We start from the raw sequence: 26,638 nt of genomic DNA, 5'->3' as shown, positions 1-26,638 counted from the left end.
TTGTAATTTTGTAATTTCACCAACAAAACTACTTGACTTTCCCATATTAATATATATCATCCTGTAATTTTTTTTAATTTTTTTTTTAACAAAAACTATACTATCTAATCAGTTGAAGAATATCTACGCATAAACCTAAATTTGTTTCTCTATTGCTATTTTATTGTCATATTTTTTTCCTTACAACCATGTTATGAACTTTTCTTTTGAATCGTGGGTCTATTAGAAATAATATTTTTATCACACAAAGATATGAATAAAATATGTGTACATCTTAATTCTTACCCTCCTCAAACTCACTTGTGAGATTATACCGAATGTTCACTACTAGAAAAACCAACTTCCAAAGAGGTCTGAATAAACCCATCTTTTGAATTGTGGATCAATTAGAAAAAAACTCTTTATCCTGCAAAGATAGGGATAATATATGTGTACATCCTACCTCCTAGATTCAACTGTAAGATGAATATGTTTTTCCCTACTAAAATTTGATATTGGGCAAGACCTCATTAACATCAAGTTATGGTGATGTTAAAAAAATTGATCATAAATCTTGACAAATTGCCTTACAAAAAGTCATGGTGATCATCAAAAATTTGTCCACAAACCTGGATGAATCACCATAATATTTTCAGCATTAACGACAATATCATATTGTTTGATTTATCTCTTGATATATTTGGGATAGTTCTGAAGGAAGTGGAACTGATACACTCCCTACTAGTATTGTTGAGCTCTGTCCATTTATACTTTGTAATTTCATCATTCTCTTGCTATTAAACTAAAACTGTGCTCTTGAAAACTCAACGATATATTAATGTGTGTGTAGAACTTTTCCTGCCCATTTCAATGGTATGTTTTTTCTTTACTAATCATGAATAGCTTGATTCTACGGGTTGAAATCTCTCTTTTCGAAAGGGTTAAACACGGTGATGTTTGGCATTTTAGCTAAGCAACTTTGTGATGAATTTACCAATTATGGGATAACGAGTGATGAACTTGTAGAAGTGGTAGCTATGAGAAAGAAAGTCGTGAAGGACACTACGATAGCAATTTGGAATGCTAGTTTATCCATTAATATTTTCTTAAATGTATTTTTAAGGTTAGTTAACATTTCTCTTTCTTGACCTTTCTAGTAAGGTTGTAACTTAAAGAACTCTTAATTACCATTCCTATATTCCATTGTGCTAATCTAGGAATTCTTCCTTTTTTCCCCCATTCTTTGTCCTCAATTAATTGAAATGTTTTTATTTTTCGAGTTATCCCAATATGTTGTTCGTATATTTATGAGGAAGCATCTCACCTATTTTTCTTTGCACTTTTCAATATTTATTGTTATAACGATATTGTGAAATCACTATGACCACACAAAATAGTAAATTCTTTGAAATTTACTTCATCTCTATTAAAGACTCACTTCCCTTCACTTGCAATACAATTTTCTTACTTAAATAGTTTTGCTTATAGAAGTAAGAGACGCCAATATTGAAGATGGAAGTGTAGTTAAGGTAACAATTCTTCATATTCCCTTTAGCTAATGATGAAAGAGAATGTGGACCATTTTTCTCGAGATGATAATATGTGCCCTCTTAATTTGATGCGTGTAATTCCTTTTCGTAGCTACAAAAAAGGGTTGAAGGTATAGTTGATAAGTTGGACACCTGACATCGATCTATTATCCTCATCTACTTTTACTTGTTTGCACATTCTTCATGCAAGGCGATTCAAACCAAAGGTAGGATTTTCTACCTTTAAGTCTGTGACATAAGTACTTGAACATGAGCACGGTTTCAATGTTTACCAGATTCCTCTACTATATAAGTCTAATGGTTAGGGGGACATAATTTCTTTAGATTTTCTTGATTACGATGTATTAGAGTTTGATATCTAAAGAGTAAATCATCCTTGATCATTGTGCATATTGGGAGTTCATTGAGAGAATCAACAAATTCGATTCATATTGTTCTCAAATTTTTGGAAGAGCTAGAAAACTCTTTAGGATTACTTATCTTTGGTGATCAATAAATCTCTCATAGTATCATTATCTACCATAGATGGAATTTTGATTTCTTATATTCCTACACAATCCGAATGTAAGTAGTTGTGAAGGGGGATGAAGGTATTCTCTATATGAGGAACTCACGAAAATCTTGGCAATTTCATATTTTAACTGTTTTGAAAATATTACATGATTGACATTTCTTTACCATATTTGATATTCCAATACTTCCTAAATTACCCCGAAAACCCTTTTTTTAAGATTTTTGTTTGGTCGTATAGGCCATTTTATTAATTATCAGAAAATGAAAATAAAGCTTTGGCCCAAGCCCAAAATAAAACAATCAAAACAACCTATTTCTAATCTGATTAGGGTAAAGCCCACTTTCATTAACCCTATCTATAAAAGCTAACTTCAACTTCCTCTTGAGATCACTTTCATTTCTTCTTACTATGTTGCCTCCTTGCTCACGACTGAATGTTACTCTACTCCTTCTTCTCTTATGGGTTGTACCAGATCCCTATTCCAACGTTCTCATCTCTCTTCTTCTCATACAAGATGTGTCACTCAACCAAGGTAATGTAACTCCTATCTTTTCCCTTCTTTTATTCATCACTGTTCTAACTCTTTGTTGTTTATCCATGTGAAAGAATTTTTTGTTGGAAAAAATTATTCTAGAATTCTGAAATTTTCTTTTGAGTTTAAAAATTGGCTAAAAGGGAAAAGTCATTTATGGGGAGAATCAAAGGAAACTCTTCAGTTTCTTACCTAGAAGATGTTAATTACTTTATTCCAAATCACACATGTATTCATTACACATTACTAATATATATTTAGTGATTTGAGATTAAAACTTAAAATATTTAAGATTATATTCATATAGTGGTGTTCTATACATATCATGATGTGATATGGATTAGTCATCATGGATATGAAGACCATCAAGTCGATTCGAAGTAATTTGGATACCTTAGAAGATTAATGAAAGAAGCATGAAAGATTTAAAATATACTAAAATGAAAATTTAAGCAAGAGCTGACTACATATTAAATAATTAATAGGCTAGACCTTCCTTCGTTTTACCTCGAGGGTATTATTTTAACTAGCTTAGTTTAGTTTATCTACTATTATAAATAGCAGAAACTAGGGTTTGTTTTAGGGGTTGGTTTTTGAATGAACATTTGATGTTTAGGCTACTTTGTGAATTTGGGGAAACCCACACATCTGTCCAATTGAACCCTCTTGATTATTTGGGTAAGTCTTCACTTTTATGAGTTCAATTTATTTTCACCTTTATATTTTACTCTAGTAATTAAATGCCTTTTAGTTGATAGATTGTCCTTTTTTTCTTCTAAACCTCTTTGTCTTTCTTTGTGTTTCTTAATAGTATATTTTGTTTGCTTGATTGTGGTTCACTTTATTGTTCTTGCATCTAGAATTACATCAAGTATCTCTCCCTCTTCCTTTCTATTTCTAAACCATATATTTTGCTTGCTTGATCGTGGTACTAGGTAAGTCTATCCTTCAAGGCATAAACAGAAGAAATCACCTAGATTTTTTCCACCGCTGAAAATTGTACTTGATACCTCATGGTTCTCAACTTACTTCCTTGTCGACCAGGTAATGTTTTGATTGTATGCTAAAAAAATTATATTTCTTATGCAAAAGGAATTTTCCTCTAGTGAACAATATATTGAATTGCCTTTTTATTATGTTCCATGAACCCTACTATTCTAGGTAGGTATTAAGTAAATTTTGGTGCACCTCCAATCTCTGAAGTTCTTTATGTCTTCATAATCCAATTATTAGGTTACCGTAGAGCGGGGATTGGAAGTATAACTTATACATGTCACCTATATGTCCATTCCTTCTCACCCTGATCCAAAAAACCAAGAGAATTGACCCCAACTAGCTTAGAATTGACACATAATTGTTGTTTATATCAATTTTTGTTTGACAAATGTCTTTATCATAACTTTCACATAATGCCTTATGATGTAAACCTTTTATACTAGTATAATCAATATAATGCTAGCTTCGATATTCACTTAAATTTTGCTTACTTTAATATTGGATTACTTAGCATTGGGTGTTATAGTGGGTGTTCATGAGTTATTATTGTCCAGATACCTAATGGAAAGTGTCACTTGGCTTGGACCTTAGTGATCCATAGCTTATGTAAAAATATAGGACATAAGAGGAAACTTGTTAGCATTGTGTGTTGCAGGAGTTATTATTGTCTAGATACCTAATGCAAAGTGTGATTGGCTTGGACCGCAGTGATCCATAATGCCATGTATCACCATTTCACTGTTCAGATTCGGCATCAGGATAAGGGAGAAAATCTAAAGTTGTGGAGAGATTAGTAGAACACTCTAGAACGCCCTAGATATTTTCAAGAAGGCTTTAGAATTCCTTAGAACTTGTAGAGAATTCTAGAATAGGACTAAAGTGTAAATGTTGTAGGGAATTGTAAAGTAAATAATATTTACACTTTAGGCCCTTAGGAGATAATATAAATAGAGGGCCACTCATTGGCAAAATGGTCCAACCAAGTGTAAAGCATTCGACAAAGTGATACAGAGCCTTCTTCCAAAGCTTTTCAAGTCTTTCTAAGTCTTTCTTGCATTCTCTTAGCGGTCTTAGTTTGAAAAGTCTTACTTGAGCTTACAAGACCGTGAAAGATTCGTGAGTAAGTTGTCAGGTGCTGCACGAAACATTAGTGAGACTCTAAGTCTCTGACAGCGTGGTATCAAAGCAAAGGTTTGTACTAAGGGAATGACCAACAAATGAGATGTAAACGTTGCTAGCACTACCAACATCAGGCTGGATGGTGGAAGGAAGATCTGCAAAGGAAAGAAGCACCACAAGAGTAGTAAGAAAATGTTGCTCGACCCTACACCAAGCGAGGCGCTAACATGTCACCCACATTCGACCATTAAAGCAAGTGATAATGAGCATGGTGAGGAGGCCATTGACGTCACCGCCGAAGAGGAATGGGTCACAAGGGTTGAAATGGCGAGGCAGACCATGGAGATATTAGGCCGACGTTTGAATGAGGTTGATGGAAAGTTCAAGACTCTAGAGGACTTCACCCTTGAGGAAAACAACAAAATCTGTAAGGAGTTGGAGGGCCGGCAGCATGCCGAGTTCGAGATGAAGGAGGCCATCACTTTCTTAGAGTGTCGGCTCATTAATGCGCTAAGTATGATTGAAGCTATGAGATCCGAGAAGAAAGCACTCAAGGAGGGCGTTGAAGCTGAAGGATCTACGTCATCCGACCGAGATAGGGAAGCCAGGGTCGAGGCTCCCAAGCCACATATGTTCAAAGGCGTCCGTGATGCCCAAGAGGTGGAGAACTTCTTATGGCACTTGGAGAATTACTTCAAGTGTAGTCGGGTAAAGAGCGACGAAAATAAGATCAACACTGTCGTGTTGTATCTTTCAGAGATGGCCATGCTATGGTGGAGGCACAAGAAAACTGAGATAGGGAATAGGCTGTGCACCATCAACACTTAGGCATAATTTCGAGAAGAGTTATAGAAAACATTCTTCCCTAACAACGTCATCTATGAGGCCAAACACAAGTTCATGGAATTGAAGAAAACAAGCAACATTCGAGCATACGTGAAGGAGTTCATTACTCTCACGGTTCAAATTCCTAACTTGACAAACGAAGACATGTTGTTCCAATTCATGGATGGATTGAAAATTGGGCTAAGATGAAGTTGGAATGATGGCAGGTTAGGACTATAGATGAGGCCATCATACAAGTCGAAGCCTTGACTGACTTCAAGCATGACATGCATGATAAGGCAAAGGTGAAGGACGCGAGGACTAGTCATGCTAAAGGTGGGGGAGATCGTGTCCTAGGTAAGGAGCAGCAGGCACAATCTAAACAACACGACTCCTACAAGTCGAATGACAAGCGGTTCGGGTGCCAGAGATACACGGAGAGGAAGACACAGACTACAAAAGGAGATAGTTGCTACATATGTGGTGGAGCGCATGGTTATACCAGGTGCCCGAAAATGAAGAACCTTGGTGCTATCCTACAGGTGTAAGGAGAAAGACACACAAGAGAAAGGGCACGATGCGGGCACGACACAGCTAGCCATGGTTGGGCTATGCGGGGATATTGCCAAGCAGACGGAGAAGCCGGAAGACTATAACACGCAATATGTAGACATCTCCATTAATGGACGACAAACTCGTGCCATGGTAGACTCTGGTTCAGAAGCCAACATTACGACCAAGACGTGGCAACAAGGTTGGGGCTAAGTTACAATCCAAATAACACCTACCTCAAGATGGTCAATGCACACCCAACTCCCGTGTGTGGAGTTGCCCAAGGAGTAAGCATCACGTTTGGTAAATGGCAAGGTAAGACTAAATTTACCGTAGCTTCTTTAGATATATTTGATATCAGTCTTGGGCAAGAATTCATCCAAAAGTGTCATACGATGATCGATCCCTACCTCCAACGACTCATGGTCATGGAGCGAGAAGGTTCATGCATAGTACCTCTAGTTAATGTGCGAAAGAAGGAAGAACATGCCCAATTGTCGGTTATGCGGATCGTGAAGGACCTTAAAAAAGGAGAGCCGACATTCATAGCCATCATTTCAAGTTTGGGAGAAGACAATGGTGCCAAGGAGGCATTGCCACTGGCTATTGAGAAGGTTCTTAAAGAGAATAAAGATGTGATGTCGAACAAGATGCCAAAGAATTTACCTCCTAGGCGCAAGGTAGATCACAAGATTGAGTTGGAGGTTAGAACCAATCCACCCGCACATGCACCCTATCGCATGGCTCCACCCGAGTTAGAAGAGCTAATGAAGTAGCTGAAGGAGCTCCTTGAGGCCGGTCACATTCGCTCATCCAAAACACCTTATGGCACGCCAGTCTTGTTTCAAAAGAAGAAAGATGGGTCATAGAGACTATGCATCGACTGTCGGGCTCTTAATAAGGTAACCATAAAAAATAAATACCATATCCCGCTTATTGCCGATTTGATAGACTTGGACATGCCAAGTATTTCACCAAGGTGGATCTTCGTAAAGGTTACTACCAGCTTCGCATCGCGGAAGTGGATGAGCAAAAAATGGTGTGCGTGACGAGATTTAGAGCATACGAGTGGTTGGTGATGCCCTTTGGCTTAACCAACGCACCCACCACCTTTTGCGTGTTGATGAACAAAATATTTATTCTCTACTTGGATCAGTTTGTGGTAGTATACTTAGATGATATCGTCATCTATAGCAACACCTTGGAGGAGCACGTGGAGAACTTGAAGAAGGTTTTCCAAGTCTTACGGGATAACCAACTCTATATCAAGTAGGAGAAATGCGAGTTCGCCCAGCACGAGGTACACTTCTTAGGGCAAATAATTAGCCAAGGTGAACTGCGGATGGACGAAGCGAAGATACGTGCGATCAAAAAGTGGGAGGAACCCACAAAAATGATCAAGTTGAGATCTTTCCTTGGACTTGCGAACTGTTATCACAGATTCATAAGTGGATACTCTGCTAAGGCCGCTCCACTGACCGAGTTATTGTAGAAGAATAAGTTGTAGGTTTGGAGCGAGAAGTGCCAAAGGGTTCTCGAAAACTTCAAGGCCGATGTTATTGAAGAGTCGGTCTTGACGCTGCCCGACTTCTATAAGAACTTCGAGGTACATACGGATGCTTCAAATTTCACCATTGGGGGAGTATTGATGAAGATAGACACCCAATAACATTTAAGAGCCACAAATTGAATGAGACCGAACGACGCTACACGGTGTTGGAGAAAGAGATGGCAATCATCTTACATTGCCTACGCATGTGGAGACACTACTTACTAGGCTCCAAGTTCGTGGTTAAGACCAACAATGAGGCCACTAGCTAATTCCGATCACAAAAGAAGATCACCTCGAAGTAATTTAGGTGGCAATACTTTCTAGCCGAGTTTGACTACATCTTAGAGTATAAGCCGGGAAGGGGCAATGTAGTGGCCTACGCACTAAGTAGGAAGGTTGAGCTCGCTTCCATCACTATAACTCATTGTGACATCTAGGATGACATCAAAGATGGCATGCAACATAATCCAAAGGCAAAAAAGCTCATGGAGTTGGTCGCCCAAGGCAAGACAAAACGTTTTTGGGTGGAAGACCATCTCCTACTCACTACCGGTCAAAGGTTCTATGTGCCCAAGTTTGGGTCTATTAGGCGGAAAATCATCAAAAAGAGCCACGACGCACTGTGGCTGGGCATCCAAGGAAGTGATGAACTAGGGCATTGATTGAGGCAATCTATTATTGGCCACGCATGTGAGACGATAGAATGCTACATATAGACATGTCTGGTGTGTCAGCAGGACAAGGTGGAGCAGAGGCAACCGAGAGGGCTACTTGAGCCACTACCTGTAACAGAACTCCCATGGGAGAGCGTGACCATGGACTTCATCACTTCCTTACCCAAGTCCGATGGGTATGGAACGATAAAGGTCGTGGTGGACATATTTTCAAAATATGCTACTTTCATGCCCGCCACAACCGGTTGCATCGCTAAGAAGGCTATCATGCTATTTTTCAAAAACTTGGATAAGTATTGGGGGATGCCAAGACATATCATTAGTGATCAAGACTGTCGCTTAACCGGGAACTTTTGGTGGGAGTTGTTTGAGATACTTGGCACGGAGCTTCACTTCTCCACAAGTTTCCACCCACAAACAGACGGGTAAGCCGAGCACGTCAATTCCCTACTAGAGTGCTGTCTAAGGAACTGCGTAAGTGCAGACTCGAAAGATTGGGCAGACTCCTAGACATGGAGCAATTTTCTTATAATTTGCAAAGGAATGAGTCCACCGGGCGCACACCATTTGAGTTGACGACTAGCCAACAACCCTAAACTCCACATTTGTTACCTGCCGCTTTTCATGAAAAGAGTTTGGGACCCTACCATCTTTCCAAAGGATGGGAGAAACAACTCAATACTGCCAAGTCCGACTTAGACTAGGCAACCAAAAGGATGAAGAAATTTACTACCTGTAATCGACGTCCCACAGATTACCAAGTTGGAGACATAGTCTCGGTGAAGTTCAACCCAAGATAGTTTAAAGCACTAAGGGTCGTACATTAGAACTTATTGCGAAAATATGTGGTCCCGTTCAAGATCATTGCTAAGGTACGCAAGATCTCCAACAAAGTGGAGTTACCTCCATACTTCAAGATACATCTAGTCTTTCATGTGAGCGTCTTCAAGCCATACCATGAGGACAAAGATGATCCCAGTCAGAACTAGTCAAAATGGGCAACCATAACTATCACTGCCTCGCATGATCGAAAAATCGAGTCTATCATAGACTATCAAGCAAGAAGGAAGCGAGGACAGCAAGTAAGTGCCATATTCCTTGTACATTGGAAGGTACAATCTTTCGAGGAGGCCACATGGGAGAGATATGAAGATTTCTGGCAGTTTAAGGACCGAATTCGGGAGTTCTTGCAGCAATGCGCCACACTCATTGCATCAACAAGTGGGGGAGAGTGTCATTTCCTGCCACTTCACTGTTCAAATTTGGCATCGAGATAAGGGAGAAAAATCTAGAGTTGTGGAGAGGTTAGTAGAACACTTTAGAACTCCCTAGATATTTTCAAGAAGTCTTTAGAATTCCCCAGAACTTGTAGAGAATTCTAGAATAGAACTAAAGTGTAAATATTGTAAGAACTTGTAAAGTAAATAGTATTTACACTTAGGTCCTTAGGAGGTAGTATAAATAGAGGGCCTCTCATTTGCAAACTGGTCCAACCAAGTGTAAAGCATTCCACAAAGTAATACAAAGCCTTCTTCCAAAGCTTTCCCAGTCTTTCTTGCATTCTCTTAGCGATCTTAGTTTGAAAAGGCTTACTTGAGCTTACAAGAATGTGAAAGATTCGTGAGTAAGTTGCCAGGTGTCGCACGGAATATTAGTGAGACTCTAAGTTCGTGACACATAGCCTATGTAAAATATAGGACAAAAAAAAACTTGTTCTTCTATTAATAATAATAATCTTTTTTTCTATATTAAAGTATTTAGGCAACCTATTAAATGTTGAGACATTTAATACTAGAATTTTGGTAATTTGAATGAGAATGCTTTGTGTACATTGACGGTAATGATATTGAAACACAATTTAAACTTGTCCTAAGCTACAAGTGTGTTAAGCTCGTTCGGGAGGATGTTCCCACTAATAGTGACTTTACAAACTGTCACCCTTTTCTTGAGGAAGTGACCTATCTCATAGAGTTCCACAAAATTTTGGTATCTATAAATTCCCACTACTTCAAGGCTTGTCAGAGTGTAAACTTGATAAACTCAAAGATGATACTTGAAGTACCCATAAAAATGGAGTTTCAATTTTTGCGGTTTGTGGCTTCATATTTGCATTTTATTTGTCACACTAGGCGTGCAAATTTATTTGCACTATTTTTTCTCAAATATAAAAAAAATATTACAATCACAGAATAAATAAAAAAGAATGAGCTTATTCATAAAGATTATGAGTACAAATATATTTATCCCTTGATTCCCCTCTCATAAAATTTCTCCATGATTCAAAGGCTATTAGTGTCACTCAAACTAGGATGATGTGGACCTTCTTAGGATTTATTTGATCTTCGTGAAATGATTTTACAGATCTTGTTAAAGTATTTGGTTGTCAAGAAGAGTGCGCCCATATCTTGATCACTTCACGAATATTTCATGAATATATGAAATTTTAGAGATGCCTATTCAAAGAAATATATTACACTTTATATAAGTGTTATATAAGTGTGAGCTAGAGTTTAGGGTAAGTAGTCTCCAAAAATCCTAAATGAAATTGGACTCGTCTTGTAGAGTCCCACAAAATTTTGATGTCTCAAATGTCAAGTTCTTGTCCCATGATTTTTTTTGGGTCACATAGCTCACTTAATAGTCTTGCTGGATAGAGTTTTATTGGTTGAAGTCTAATCAACTATTCCAGAAGAGGTCTTATGCTTAGAAATGTAGTATCTTTGTCGAAGCCAGTATCAACAAAGATCGCTCTTTAGCAAGGGACTCAAAATCATCTCCAAGTACCTTTGGGAAAGTAGTTCCACTCTCCCATCCAAATGTGGACACAAGATCCAATTTCTAAAAATCCTCAACAGTACAACATATCTGCCTTTGCAGATTTGGCGAGGCAAGAACACTATTAACGTGCTTATGCAGGCTAGCCTTGTCTACAATTTGAGCATAACATTCATTATATATTTACTAAACTAAACCTCAAAGAAGTAATTAGTCTTGGATTCAGTCTCGAATATTTGAAATAGAGATGTGTTGTAATAACATAACCTAGCACTATATCTCCAAGAAATTCCAAGTGCTAATAGCATCTTGGTATCTCAGGTAGCATGTAAGATCCGTGAGTTAGCGCTTTAACAAGCAACAAAGGGTCATAAAACTTGTAATGTAGCAGTGATTTCCAAGTACCGTATAATGTATAGCTTCTCAACATTCATGAGGAAGTGTCTTAGCATAGGTGCATCAATAAAATCAATGTCCATCCCGATCCATTTCATAAATGATAAAGGTGCTACTTCCCCGCCTGAGTTGAGGTAGGCACCTATTAGTGCCTCAACCACATCAACTACTCCCTTGCTTCTAATCTCCTACTTTACCCTACTATATATACATTTTTACCGAAGGCAAACTCTTTGCCAAAGTTGTAAACTTGAGAATTATCCCTAGGAAGGAGCCCCATTTTAAGATTGAATGGTTCATTACGGATAAATCTCAGAAATTTACGAGCACATCCAAGCTTGAACAATGCAACACTGAAAAATATTTTATATTTCTTAATGCTGAAAAGACCCTCTTGATGATTTTCATAAGTCTTAAACAGCTGTATACTGATAGCATATTTGAGAAAAGAGTCTCAAAGTTACCTAAGTGATTTCAAATGAAACTTCTGGAGGCATTTCTTTGTTGTCATCACTTCCAAAACCTTAGTAGTTGGGATAAAAAGTTTTAGTTTGCAGTGATAAAAAAGAATTATTTTCAAGTTTATTCTTATGGCTTCCCTTATAAAGTCTAAAGGTTCTAGCACAGCAGATAGTTATTGGAGAAAGTTTCTTGACCTAGAGAATCTATGAATCTAAGTTAAACATGTATGGCAGTGAATCTGTTCGGGTGAAGTATAACAAATTCACTACCATACGTGTATACCTTAGAATTCATAAGATTCTCGAGGTCTAAAATCTTTCGCAATACCTATCTGTCGTGCTACAACCTTTAGACTTTATAGGGGAAGCATTCATGCCAAATAAACTTAAAAAGAAAACTTTTGGATCGTTACAAGCTAAAACTTTGTATCCCAACTGCTAAGGTTTTGGAAGTAATGACAATAAAGAAATGCCTCTAAAAGTTACATTTGGAATCACTTGGGAAACTTGGAGACTCTTTTCTTGAACGTGATGTTAGTATACAACTGTTTAAGACTTATGAAAGTCATCACGAGGGTTTTCCCAAAATTAAGAAAAATAAAATCATTTCCAATGTTACACTGTGCAAGTTTGGATGTGCTCGTAAAATATCAAAATTCATCCATAATGAACCATTCAATCTTAAAGCGTGAATCACTCCTGATGATAATTCTCAACTTCACAACTTTGATTAAGAGTTCATGTTGTCTTCAATAAAAATGAGTAGTTGATGTGGTTGAGGCACTAATAGGTGCCTATCTCAACTTGTGTGGGGAAGTAGCGGCTTTACCATTTATGAAATGGCTTTGGTTGCATAGTGATTTTGTCGATGCACCTATGCCAAGACACTTCCCTGTGAATGCTGAGAAACTAGTTAATGTCTGGTACTTTGAATCCCTGCTACATTACAGGTTCAATTATCCTTCAGTTCTTGTTGAAGCTCTAACTCAAGGATCATACATGCTACCTGAGATTCCACGATGATGTTAACATTCGGAGTTTCTTGGAGATGCAGTTCTAGACTATGTTGTTACAACACATCTCTATTTAAAATATTTGAACCGACTCCATGACTAATTACTGATTTGAGGTTTGCTTCTTTAAACAATGAATGATATGCTCAATCTGCAGGTAAGGCTGGCCTGAACAAGCACCTTATTTATGCCACACCAAATCTACAAAGGCAGATATGTTGCACTGTTGAGGATTTTTGAGAAATTGGATCTTGTGTCCACGTTCGTATGGGAGGCTGAAACTACTTCCCAAATGTGCTTGGAGATGTTGTTGGGTCCGTTGTTTTTGCGATCTTTGTTGATTCTAGCTCCAACAAAGATACTAATACATTTCTAAACATAAGACCTCTTCTGGAACCGTTGATTACACCTCAAACAATAAAACTCCAGCCAACAAGAGAGTTCAGTGAACTATGTGACCATAAAGGTTTTAAAAAAAGAAATCAGTTTCTTCATGAGACAAGAACTCGACATTCGTAGATATCAAAATTGTGTGACACTCTACCAGATGAGTCAAATTTCAGTTAGGATTCTTGAAAACTACTCCTAGCTTACACTATATAAAGGGTAATATATCCCTTAGAGAGGGATCTTCAAAATTTCATAAATTCATGAAATATTTACAAAGGTATTAAGATGTGGGTGGATTCTTCTTGATAACCAAATACTTCAAAAAAAGATCCACAAAAACCTCTTTACATGGATATCAAATAAAATTCATTTAAGGTGCAAATTATCCTCCAAAAGAATCAAGAAAGGGACATAATTGTACCCAAACTGTTAATTAATAAAATATTCTTGTTTCGTCATATTTATTTTGTGGTCGGAGTTTATTTTCCATATATAAGATTTATTGCAAACAAATTTTGTCTCCTTGAACCTTAACTAAAATTTATAAATTTTTTTGGGGTTTGATTAGTTCGATCGGAATTGATTAATTGGTGAGAATTCGTTCGACATTGAAGAAAAAAATGAATATTCATTGATCAAATCATTCACTCCGTAGTCTAATAGATCTTTTGTAGAAAGTAATTAATCAGATAGATCAAGTGTCTTTGGGGTCATCTCATACCTTCTATGTAATATTTATCTCCCAAAAGCTTGGAGATGCACACACAAGATTTGTTGAAGTTTGACTTAAAATAATGAGAATGACCTCAAACAGTATAATAGGCATTGTTCATATATATATATGATGACTAAATTTTAAATAATTAATAGGCTAGACTTTCCTTGGTTTTAGCTCAAGGGTATTAATGTAACTAGCTTAGGTTAGTTTATCTATTATTATAAATAGTAGAAACTAGGGTTCATTTTAGGAGTTGGTTTTTGAATATGAACATTTGATGTTTAGGCTTCTTTGTGAGTTTGAAGAAACCCTCATATATGTTCAATTGAACCCTCTTGATTACTTAGGTTAGTCACTTGCATAAGTTCAATTTCTTTTCACCCTAAGATTTTATTCTAGTAATTAAATGTCTTTTAGTTGCTAGACCGTCTTTTTTTACTTCTAAATCTCTGTCTTTCTTTCTGTTTATTAATAGTATATTTTGTTTGCTTGATTGTGGTTCACTTTATTGTTCTTGCGTCTAGAATTACATCAATTGATATTTCTCCCTCTTCCTTACTATTTCTAAACCATATATGTTGCTTTCTTGATTGTGGTATTAGGTAAGTCTATCCTTCAAGGCATAAATAGAAGAAGTCCCTAGATTTTTGCCACCGCTGGAAATTGTACTTGATACCTCATGGTTCTCAACTTACTTCCTTGACGACCAGGTAATGTTTTGATTGAATGCTAAAAAATCATATTTCTGATGCAAAAGGAATTTTTCTCTAGTGAAGAATATATTTAATTGCCTTTTAAATATGTTCCATGAACCCTACTATTCTAGGTAGGTATTAATTGAATTTTGGTGCACCTCCCATCTGTGAAGTTATTTTTGTCTTCATGATTTAATTATTAGATTAAGGTAGTGTGGGGATTGGAAGTATAACTTATACATGTCACCTATACATCCATTCCTCCTCACCTTGATTAAAAAAATCCAAGAGAATTGACCCCAACTAGCTTACAATTGACACATAGTTGTTGTTTATATCAATATATTTTTGACAAATGCCTTTATCATAACTTCCACATAATGCCTAATAATGTAAACCTTTTATACTAGTATGATCAATATATTGCTAGCTTTGATATTCGCTTAAAATTTGCTTAGTTTGGTATTTAATTACTTAGCATTGGGTGATGCAGTGGGTGTGCATGAGTTGTTATTGTCCAGATACCTAATGCAAAGTGTCACTTGGACTTGGACCACAGTGATTCCATAACTTATGTAAAAATATAGGACATAAAAGAAAACTTGTTAGCATTGTGTGTTGCAGTGAGTGTGCAAGAGTTATTATTGTCCAGATACCTAATGCAAAGTGTCACTAGGCTTGGACCGCAGTGATCGTATTTGGGGGACCTATTAAATGTTGAGACATTTAATACTAGAATTTTGGTAATTTGAATGAGTATGATTTGTGTACATTGACAACAATGATATTGAAACCCAATTTAAACTTGTCCTAAGCTAGAAAGCGTGTTGAGCTCGTTAGGGATGGTGTTCCCACTAATGGTGACTTTCCAAATTGTCATACTTTTCTTGAGGAAGTGTCTCATCGCATAGAGTTCCACAAAATTTTGGTGTCTATAAATGCCCCCTACTTCAAGGCTTGTGGGAGTGTAAACTTGATAAACTCAAAGACAAGACTTGAAGTACCCACAAAAATGGAGTTTCAATCTTTGCGGTTGGTGGCTTCAGATTTGCATTTGATTTGAGAGAGAGGAGATAAAGGGTAAATTGGGTCACACTGGGCGTGCCAATTTATTTGTAATATTTTTTTTTCAAATACAAAAAATATATTGCAATCACATAATAAATAAAAAAGAATGACTTTATTCATAAAGATTGTGAGTACAAATATGTTTATCCCTTGATTCCTTTCTATTAAGATTTCTCCGTGATTCAAGGGATGTTAGTGTCACTCAAACTAAAGATGATGTGGACCTCCTTAGGATTTATTTGATCTCCGTGAAATGATTTTATGGATCTTGTTAAAACATTTGGTTGTCAAGAAGAGTGCACCCACATCTTGATTACTTTAGGAATATTCCATGAATATATGAGATTTTAGAGATGCCTATTCAAGGAAATACATTACACTTTATATATAAGTGTGAGCTTGAGTTTAGGGTAAGTAGTCTCCAAGAACCTTAAATGAAATTGGACTCATCTTGCAGAGTCCCGCATAATTTTGATGTATCACAAATGTCGAATTCTTGTCCCATGAATTTTTTTTGGGTCACATAGTTCACTTAACTATCTTGTTGGATAGAGTTTTATTGTTTGATTGACTATTCCAGAAGAGGTCTTATGGTTAGAAATATAGTATCTTTATAGAAGTCAGTATCAAGAAAGATCACACTCTAGCAAAGGACTCAATAACATCTCCAAGCACATTTGGGAAAGTAGTTTCACTCTCCTATTCAAACGTGGACACAAGATCCAATTTCTCAAAATCCTCAACAGTACAAAATATCTGCCTTTGCAGATCTGGCGAGGCATGAAGAATGTGCTCATGCATGATAGCCTTAACTACAGATTGAGCATAACATTCATCATTTACAAATGTAGACCGCAAATAAGTAATTAGTCTTGGAATCAGTCTTGAATATTTGAAATAGAGATGTGTTGTAACAACATAATCTAGCACTACAACTTCAAGAAATTCCAAGTGCTAAAAGCATCGTGAAATCTCAGGTAGCATGTAAGATCCGTGAGTTAGCGCTTTAACAAGTAGTGAAGGGTCATGAAACATGTAATGTAGCAGTGATTTCCAAGTATCGTACATTGACTAGCTTCTCAGCATTCACGATGAAGTACCTTAGCATAGGTGCATCAATAAAATCAATGTCCATCCCAATCCATTTCATAAATGATAAAGCTGCTACTTTTCCCGCCTGAGCTGAGGTAGGCACCTATTAGTTCCTCAACCACATCAGCTACTCTCTTGCTACTAATCTCCTACTTTACCCTACTACACATTTTTACTGAAGGCATCAAGAACTCTTTGCCAAAGTTGTAAGCTTGAGAATTATCACTAGGAATGAGCCCCACTTTAAGATCGAATGGTTCATTACGGATAAATCTCAGAATTTTACGAGCATATCCAAGCTTGAACAATGCAGCATTGGAAATGATTTTATTTTTCTTAATGCTGGGAAGACCCTCATAATGATTTTCATAAGACTTAAACAGTTGTATACTAATAGCATATTTGAGAAAAGAGTCTCCAAGTTTCCCAAGTGATTCCAAATGAAACTTCTGGAGGCATTTCTTTGTTGTCATTACTACCAAAATCTTAGCAGTTGGGATACAAAGTTTTGTTTGTAGTGATTCAAAAGCATTCTTTTCAAGTTTATTCGGCAAGAATGCTTCCCCTATAAAGTCTAAAGGTTCTAGCACGACAGATAGTTATTGGCGAAAGATTCACTAATTATTTATTTGAGGTATGCTTCTGTAAACAATGAATGATATGCTCAATCTGCAGTTAAGGCTGGCCTGCACAAGCCCTTCTTCATGCCTCGCCAAATCTGCAAAGACAAATATGTTGTACTGTTGAGAATTTTTGAGAAATTATATCTTGTGTCCACGTTCTGATGGGAGGCTGAAACTACTTTCCCAAAGGTGCTTGGAGATGTTGTTGGTCCGTTGATGGTGCGATTTTTGTTGATTCTAGCTTCGACAAAGATACTAATACATTTCTAAACATTAGACCTTTTCTAGAACCGTTGATTACACCTCAAACAATAAAACTCCAGCCAATAAGAGAGTTAAGTGAACTATGTGCCCAAAAAGGTTATTTAAAAAAATATCAGTTTCTTCATGAGACAGAGACTCGACATTTGCAGACATCAAAATTGTGTGGGACTCTACCAGATGAGACCAATTTCAGTTAGGATTCTTGAAGACTACTCCTAGCTCACACTATATAAAGGGTACTATATCAGGGATCTCAAAAATTTCACAAATTCATGGAACATTTACAAAGAGATCAAGATGTGGGCGGACTTTCCGTGACAACAAAATACTTCATGAAATCCCGCAAAATCCGCTTTACATGGAGATCAAATAAAATCTATTTTAGGTTCAAATTATCCTATAGAAGAATCAAGAAAGGGACAAACAAATTTTTGTGGTCGGAGTTTATTTTCCATATATAAGATTTGTTGCAAACAAATTTTGTCTCCAATAACCCTAACTAAAATTTATAATTTATTTTGGGGTTTGATTAGTTTAATCGGAGTTGAAGAATTGGTCAGAATCCATTCAACATTGTAGAAAGCATTGAATATTCATTGATCAAATCCTTCACTCAATAGTCAAATAGATTTTTTGAAGAAATTAATTAATCAGACGAGAGTAAAGATAAATCAAGTGCCTTTGGGGTCATCTCATACTTTCTAAGTAGTATTTATCTCCAAAAAGAAAATTTTCTGAAGTTTAACTTAAAATAATGAGATTGACCTCAATTAGTGTAATTGACACTGTTCATTGATATATGATGTCACAATATCATTAAGTCTAATTTGATAAAATTGAGCATAACATACTCTTTTGCCATATATGGTACATGATATGAAAATGACATTGTATTTGAGATTAAAATGCATTGATTATGTATGTGCATTTTCTGTTACTATTGAGTTGCACATGTATTGTATCCATAGAATCAGGGGTGAATTTAGGACGAGGTGAAGGTGTTCATCCGAATTTTCTTTTTTCTTTTTTTTTTATCAATTTTCGAATTGTGTTCCCTAATCTTTGTAGTTTGTTTATAGATGTTCCTTGACTATATTATCTATGCTATAAACTCTCGTTTTGGTCTATGAAAATGTGTTACTTATGAAATGTTTGAGTATACACAATGAGTAATCAGTCAATCGTTGTTGACAATTATTCATCTGTTCTAAAATATTTGTCACATTTCATTTAATTATGAGAACTATCACTGTGGCTGGAGCTGATCCATCTCCTGGATATAACAATGGTATGTTGCTTAGATTTGTGCTTGTTTCCCATCTTTAATATTATTTTATTATCTTATAAAAACTAAGATGGTTTGGGCATGCGAAGAGACGATGTGTAGACGACATACCAATGAGGAGGTGAGAGAGGTTGGTTATAGAGGGTGCGAGGAGAGGCAGAGGTAGACCGAAGAAGTATTGAAGAGAGGTGATAAGACATAATTTGATGCAACTTCATATCACCGAGGACATGACTTTAAATAGGAAACTGTGGAGGACACATATTAGGATAACAGGTTAGTAAGCAATGTAGGGATATCTTGCTTAAGGTGGTTGGTGTTTGCCATTGTATAGTTCTTGTATTTGATATATAACATTGTTTATTCTTATTTTAAATAATCTATCCTAGTATACTGTTTATTGATTATCGCACTACAATGTTGTTGCCTCTGCACCCTTTCGATAGATTTTGCACCGTTTCCTTGTTACTTACTATCTTTTTTTTTCCCAGTTGAGCCAAAAGTAAAAATAATCTCTTTACCTTCACGAGATAATGGTATGATTTACGTATATTCAATCCTCCTCATATTCCATTTATGAAAATTCACTAGTTACTAAACTATTTTTGTAATATGACAGTTCGGTACACTATTTGGATTCAAGAAAGTCAAAAGCAAGAGTCTACTGTAAGTCATAATTTTATTCAATATTTATATCGAAAGTTATTTTCACAGCTCAAATTCGTGATTAACCCGAGTCCACAAGACCCTATGATAACCTCTGTATTGCCATTTGCCACCCTGTAGCCATTTTCTCTTTACGATTCAAATTCTCCCAGAAAAAAGGATCTCAAAAAGTTGATGTTTTTCTGAATAAATCAGCAAAATTTAAGGATGGAAAGTGGGTTTACTGCAGAAGATCTATCCAAGATCGGAGGTATTGCTACCGTATCACTGCTTCATTCCTTCATCCCAACTCATTGGTTGCCATTTTCCATTGTGGGTCGTGCTCAAAAATGGACTCTTTCACGAACCCTTTTCGTCAGTTAGTACTCTCCTCCCCTCTTTTAATTGTATAATGTTTGTTTTAGTAAAGATCTTTGCACAAATTTCCCAGAAAATGAGCTGAAAAATCGTAATGGGTGTTTGATTATGTGATTGAAATTGATTTTTTTGTTGATGGGGTGATTTCTTTACCAATTAGCATGCCCCCTTTGATTAATCTGCTAGAAAGGAAGAAGAAATTGGGAAATTTTGAGAAATGGATGAATTTTGATTATGTGGTAGGAATTTAGTGTTGTGTTGTGAGCTGAGGGTCTATTGGAAACAGCCTCGGTAGGGGACTAGGGGTGAGGTTGCGTACACACCATCCTCTTCAGACCCCACTTGTGGGACTACACTGGGTAAGTCGTAGCCGTGTGTTGTTAACTTGTTATAATTGAGTGTTGTGAGCTGAGGATCTATTGGAAATAGCCTCTCTACCCTTACTAGGTAGGGTTAAGGTTGCGTACACAACACCCTCCCCAAAACCCACTTGTGGGATTCTACTGGGTACATTGTTGTTGTAATTGAGTGTTGTGTTGCTGAGGTAATTTCAATATGAACTTGCCCATTTCTTGATTAATCCACTGATGCTACATCCTGTAAGTAAAGGTGTCAGGAAAACTGTCAACCAACGCTTAGCAGATAGATTCAGGTCACACTGAATGTTGTAGCTGAAATTTGGACCTAGATTTCTTTAGGTTGTTAATAATATGCCTCTACCACTCAGCTATTCTCTTGGCGTAATGAATATAGAGTAGTCATATAGCGTAACTGAATTAGTTTGGGATTGAAGTGCAATAATTGTTGACAATGGGTTTTCATGGCTAGCATAAGAGACAATTGCGTTTAATTATGCTGATAAATATTGATACTCCTTGAGGGACCTATTGTGGGTTCTGTTCTTATGCTACAGTTTGCATGCTCATAGGCTCTGACTGACTGCTAAATGTAATCTTGGACGACATTTTGCTATTAGGACACCTAAACTGATTTATATGCAAGACTATGTACTTCAAAGATGTCGGAAATCTATCTGTGTAAATGAAAGGTTGCTGTTCTAGGTAGAAGGATGTAATTAATGATTTAACTTTATAATAGGAAAAAATATTGACTGTAGTATGAAGAAAAGAGGACAAGGGTGTTACTTTAGTTCACAAGGAGGTCCCAAAAGGAATGGTTGGGTGATTGAGGCATAGGAGAGCAATAATTTAGAGATCCTAAGTTTGAATCTATATATAATTCTTAGTGTGAACTCATCCCTTTTAGCCTTAGCAGGCAGTTAGGCCGTAACACGTGACACAGTGGATTAGTATCACCATAAAAATAGTTCATAAGGAAGAAAACATAGATTGATCAACTTTTATTTTGATTTATTCTGTAGGTCTTAGATCAGCTAATCTTTTACGTATCTTCACTTTTGTTGTTCACCCTTCCTCAGGAAATTTAATTAACAGCTGATTGTACCTTGTCACTAAATATTTTAATCTTATTTCTTTTTCCAATGTAATCAAATCTAGAACTTCTTTTGCTTCAAAGATAGCCCCTTATTCCATTTTTTTTTATAACCGAGAAATCTGCCTGTGACCCGCCCTTTGGACCAATCACATGCCTGCCCCTTATTCCATTTTTGTATGACACTCTTTCCTTTTTAGTCTGTTCGAAAAAGAATGACTACTCCATGCCTATTCAAATACCACTCTATAAAACGAAACAGAGGGGCTGCATTCTAAGTTACACGTAGTTTCTGCATTGGTAAGTGTATATTTGGCTATCTGCTATTTACTGACAGTACACAATCATGTGACTAGCTAAGAGTTTTCTGCCATAATTTATTTTTAATAAGTAACTGGAAATTGTTCCTCATCCATTCTTGTTATTACTTTTATCTTTATATTTTATTCGTTATTGTTACAAAATGGCCCTGAATATAGAGGAATGGATGCAGAGAATTCATATAACCAGTCCTACTAGTTTGGGATTGTTGCATAGGTGATTGATTGTTTTATCTTTATGGAATAAATCGTGTAGCTGCTTTCATCCAGTTGTCTTATGATTGTTATGTTGATTTCTGGTGAGGGAATCAGTTGGCGTCCTTGATATTGCAGTTTGAAACGTAAATGACTAACAAGATTATAAGAAACTTTGCTTGGAAAACACCTAGAATGGGGAAGTACTATGAGCTCCTTAACCGGGTATTAACTTGTTAGAACTGAGATTTCTAGAGATAACTTCCTGATGTCTAGTCTAGACTGAATTTGCATTTCTCCTAATTCTCAAATCCTCTTTAAAGCACATAGGTACGCTGTGAGTTGTTAAGTTTGCTGAATCATCCAAAATAACCACTGTCTGATATTTAACGAAGCTTGGATACAAGCGCTTTGTGGATACAAAGTGTGATCTAGTTAGGTAAAAATTAGCTTACTTTGAGTAGGGAATCGTTTTTAAAAGCCAAATATCGCCAAAGTTAGACATACAAAATCCTGTCACATCATTTGGTAAGAGAACTATGTTATTATGTAGGTTCTCTACTTTTCTATATGACCATAAAATTATTTACCTTGTCAAATATAAAGTAGAATTTATATCCTCTTATTGTATGCTTATTTGAAATTAGTGAATTTTTATAGGTAAAGTATCATTTGAGTTTCTCTGGCCAACCGCCTTTTTCTCCTATATTAAGAATTTTGAAGTCATTCAAGAATTCTATATGCCCTTTTCCCATTTGTTTTTATGCTTTGGCCTCGTTGATATTTTAAAAGTTAAAATAATGTCTACTTAGGCCACAGTTTTCTTGAATATCCTTTTGGTAACTTTAATTTCCAAAATTTGTGGCTTGTAGTACCTCTCTTTGTAGTTTCCGAATACCTAAATTTCACCTTAACATTTAATTATTGATGGTTGAATTCAACCTTGAAGTTATTACATTAGGCCCTAATTATCGAATTAGATCATTCATTTTTTCACACTAAAACAAGTACTAAAAAGCAATTAAAATTCAGTTGAGATCCATTGAATTAAGTGATAATAACTGTTTTTGTCACTGCTGCTTACAGCTGCATTTGGAGCAGTATTGCACGTGTTATCCACCTCACTTCTTGGCATAACGGCAATAACAATATCAAACACAATTGCTGGGGAGGAAACAGTGCACAAACTGGCTTCCTTATTGCTTGTAGTTCTTGGTGGTAGTTATGTCATCTTGCATCTCTTTGGAAAGGGTGGTCATAGCCATTCACACAATCAACCAATGGAGAAGATGGCTGTGGCAGGGCTTATACTTGTTCCTGCATTGTCTCCTTGTGCAACCACTCTGCCTGTATTTCTTGCTGTTGGAAATTCATCCTCCATGATGGTGCTTGCCATCATAGTTTTACTTTTCAGGTATTAGTTTGATTTTAAATTTTCATTGTACACTATGTAACTGTACTTCGAACCTTTTTGTTTTCATACATTTTCGTTTTCTAGACATAGATTAATCTTGATATATTGCAATAATACTTGGTCTTGTTTGAAAAGGAAAGAGAAGGAATCAGGGGTTGGGGTTTAGCTGACGTGTACCTTGTACTGTAATCTTACTGGCGATTTTCTGGAGAGAACTGTTCTCTTTTATGGAGTAAGCATAGTGAATAAGATAGTTTTTTGAGGTATTTGGTTGGTTTTAACTTATAACCAATACTTGGTATGGTTCAGATCCAGTTTCATTTGCTATTAACCGTTCAACACAACATTATTTGGGCTCCATATAATTATCTATTTGCATTTCGTTAGATGTATTTTGAGGTTTCATGGACGGTTGGAAATGACTTTATTAGACTTGCATTACTACCTTCAAGACTGCCCCAGGGCTTTGGATCAGTATTAAGGATGCAACACATGATGTGAAGATTAGGTGCATCTCATGGGTTCAAACCCTGTCAAAGATGAAACTTTGGTATTTAAGTTGGGAAGAGGGTAGAGATACATGCTCATACCCCTAGGAGTTTCAAACTTGTGCACCAACTGGAGTCGGGCCAGAAGCCCACAGGGGATTTCTCTGGTCTGATATCAAAAAATTTATAGCCTTTAAGACAGACTGCTTCAATCTTTTTGGTGATCAGAGTAGATGTAACTTTTCCCCTATCACGATTCATAAACATCTACAGTCTTAGGATTCGGAGAATTTCGTTTCTTTGTTGGCGCACTTGTATCATTTACTTCTTTTATGTATCTGAACTTTCCAATGTGTAACATAAGTTTATACTTCATTTGCAGCACTATTACTGTAATGACCTCATTGGTGGCTCTTTCATTTTATGGTGCAAGTCAACTCAAGTTCCAATGGGTGGAACGCTACGATAAGCTCCTTGTTGGTTCTGTGCTGTGTTTGGTGGGCATTTTGACCCTTATTTTTCACGATCACGATGAAGTAGGTTCCTCAGGAGTCCACGTGCACAGAAAACTTAGTTTGCTGTAGGAGTTATTCTTCTGCCAGTGAATCTGTTATGTGAAGAAATACACGAACTTCCCCGTTTTTGTTATTATGCAATAGTGAGTGTTCAAATATGTTATCATTTCCCCCATATTCCAGACGCAGGGGTCGACTTTTCTGTAGGAGGATTCGCCATTTTCCAGTTGAGTAGTCTCGTCTTGCTACCAGCTCATGATGCTCTGGCATGGTAAAAAGCCAGCATGAAACTTTGGACAGTTGATTTTAATTTAGAGTTATGTTAAAATTTATTTCAAGATAGCAGTTTGAAGAGAATTTGTATTTTAAAGGATTATCCTTTGAACCCTTTTCACTGTAAATGTCAAGTGTACAATACTCGTCGAGGGAATAAACCGTTCTCTTCTTTATATAGACTTTGGCAATCCTCACCTTAATAGAGCTTAACTTTACGGTTGTGTTAGATCCATGGTTCATTTTCTTTACGGTAAAGGCAGAAGAGAATACTGCGAGACTATAGTTAAAAGAAACAATGCTAATTACGGAATGAGATAAACTGAATATTTTTGCTGGCAGTAAAGCACTCCAACTTTGAGAGCGCACATCTACATACCTCAAGTTGGTCTCAATTGACAACTAAATACTTCAACTCATTCCTATCTTGTAGACACCTGATGCTGACATGACACATAAATTTTGGAGATGTCTAGATGATCATTTGGTAAGTTTGAGTGTTCAATTGATTCGATAGAGATGAGGTTTCTAAATGGACATACTCAAAATTAGAGCATTTACTTGTCAACTAAGGCCAAGTTTGAATATATGTTTATATATTATGCCTATTTACATTTACTAACTTGAATCAATAGATAGTCGACCAAATCATGTTGTGCACATAAATCCATAAAACTTGCAAGGGAAGTCCTATAAAGATCACCACGGGACGTTGTGATGGGATGAATGACATCCTTCACATCCTTGACTAGAGAAGGGCTCGAGTGACACAAATAGAGAAATCTACGATAGGAAGTAATTCTCCTATAATAAATTGTATGAATGAATTCAGATTAATCGAATCAATGAGTACTCAAACTAGAGGAAAATAAAATCAATGTTCAAATTTATTTATTGTTCAACTTCTCTATAAATGAATTCACTAGCATTTTTCAGTCTATAAAAATACAACCATTTTTCTCAAACCAAAAGAGAAAAAAGTAGTAATACATAATTTCTACATTATGTTTTAGTATATAGTAGAGTAATAAACAAAAACTCAAATTTAAAATGTGATTAAACTTTAAACCCTCTACCAAAGCCTCACACTATAATCACAATCCTTAGATACCAATTTCGACTTAACGGTCAACGCATCCACCGTTACGTCACAGTTAACTTTAACGGTGATTTCCCAGGTCTTCACTGCCCCAATCTTAATCTTAACCGGCGCTTTAATATTCACTCTAAACGGCACTTTCCCTTTCATCTGTTCATTTCTTAACGTCGACTTAACGGCGTTTCCAAGTATAACGTTCGAACCTTTCAACGCCGTTTGAAAAACCGTTACATTATTCGCCGGCTGATAAAACGCCGGTAATGCACCGGCGGAAAGATCCACGCCGGAGTAAACCACCGTAACTGAACTTCCTTTCCGGTAGTAAATTCCTAATTTGTTGTTCGGATTTTCAGCTCTGACGGAAATGTCGAACTCAGGCGAGATTCTCGAAGACGCTGTGAAGTTGAAATTCTTAATCGCAATGCTGGAAATGGTGTACTTCGGTGCTTCAGGGCGGTATACAAGGTATAGAACTCCGGCGGTGATTCCGATTGATATAATAAGCAGAAGTAGAACGGAGAAAGTGAAGCAGAGACAACGACAGCAGCAGCTCCGGCGAGGTTTTCGTTTAGTAAGAGACTCATACCGGCGAGAATTCTCCGGTGGAGGATACTTGTAAATTTGATCCTTCGGAACTTGAACTACGTAAGTTCCCGCCGGTGGCTGTACAGGCTTCGCCGGCGATGGAAATGATGGTTTTTTCGGTGAAACTACTTCGCCGGAGTTGTTCGAGGACGGTGGATTGCTTGATGATGGTAAATCCATAGGATGTACTCGATCCGCCAT

The 26,638-nt window shown here is 36.6% G+C and overlaps 2 protein-coding genes and 3 pseudogenes across 2 annotated transcripts; 2 read left to right on the top strand and 3 right to left on the bottom strand.

Moving 5' to 3' along the window:
• The window catches only part of LOC102591760 (endoribonuclease Dicer homolog 2-like), a 79,740-nt pseudogene extending 67,765 nt beyond the window's left edge, over positions 1 to 11,975 (bottom strand).
• A 173-nt stretch (positions 11,976 to 12,148) lies between these two features.
• On the top strand, positions 12,149 to 13,217 carry LOC102591430 (endoribonuclease Dicer homolog 2-like; annotated as a pseudogene).
• Positions 13,218 to 16,504: 3,287 nt separating this feature from the next.
• Positions 16,505 to 19,108, bottom strand: LOC102591098 (endoribonuclease Dicer homolog 2-like; annotated as a pseudogene).
• Positions 19,109 to 19,774: 666 nt separating this feature from the next.
• Positions 19,775 to 24,931, top strand: LOC102589420 (uncharacterized). The gene is made up of 3 exons (XM_006364431.2): positions 19,775 to 20,097; positions 23,150 to 23,477; positions 24,348 to 24,931. The coding sequence occupies exons 1-3, from the start codon at positions 19,947 to 19,949 to the stop codon at positions 24,547 to 24,549; spliced, it is 681 nt and encodes a 226-aa protein (XP_006364493.1). The 5' UTR covers positions 19,775 to 19,946; the 3' UTR covers positions 24,550 to 24,931.
• Positions 24,932 to 25,825: 894 nt separating this feature from the next.
• Positions 25,826 to 26,638, bottom strand: LEA2-1 (protein NDR1-like). The gene has a single exon (NM_001289014.1). It carries the CDS (start codon positions 26,636 to 26,638, stop codon positions 25,826 to 25,828), a length of 813 nt encoding a protein of 270 aa, NP_001275943.1.

This window comes from Solanum tuberosum, unplaced genomic scaffold (assembly GCF_000226075.1).
Source record: "Solanum tuberosum cultivar DM 1-3 516 R44 unplaced genomic scaffold, SolTub_3.0 scf00499, whole genome shotgun sequence".
In the NCBI taxonomy this organism is placed as follows: Eukaryota; Viridiplantae; Streptophyta; class Magnoliopsida; order Solanales; family Solanaceae; genus Solanum; species Solanum tuberosum.
Note: the sequence above shows the minus strand (reverse complement) of the source record. Positions and strands in the feature narration are given on the sequence as shown.

Bases quoted from the DNA above. Each gene is read 5' to 3' on its own strand.
- LEA2-1 (NM_001289014.1), bottom strand. From the start codon at position 26,638: ATGGCGGATCGAGTACATCCTATGGATTTACCATCATCAAGCAATCCA.
- LOC102589420 (XM_006364431.2), top strand. From the start codon at position 19,947: ATGGAAAGTGGGTTTACTGCAGAAGATCTATCCAAGATCGGAGGTATT. The intron at 20,098-23,149 runs GTTAGTACTCTC...TGCTGCTTACAG, and splicing joins TTCACGAACCCTTTTCGTCA to CTGCATTTGGAGCAGTATTG. The intron at 23,478-24,347 runs GTATTAGTTTGA...CTTCATTTGCAG, and splicing joins ATCATAGTTTTACTTTTCAG to CACTATTACTGTAATGACCT.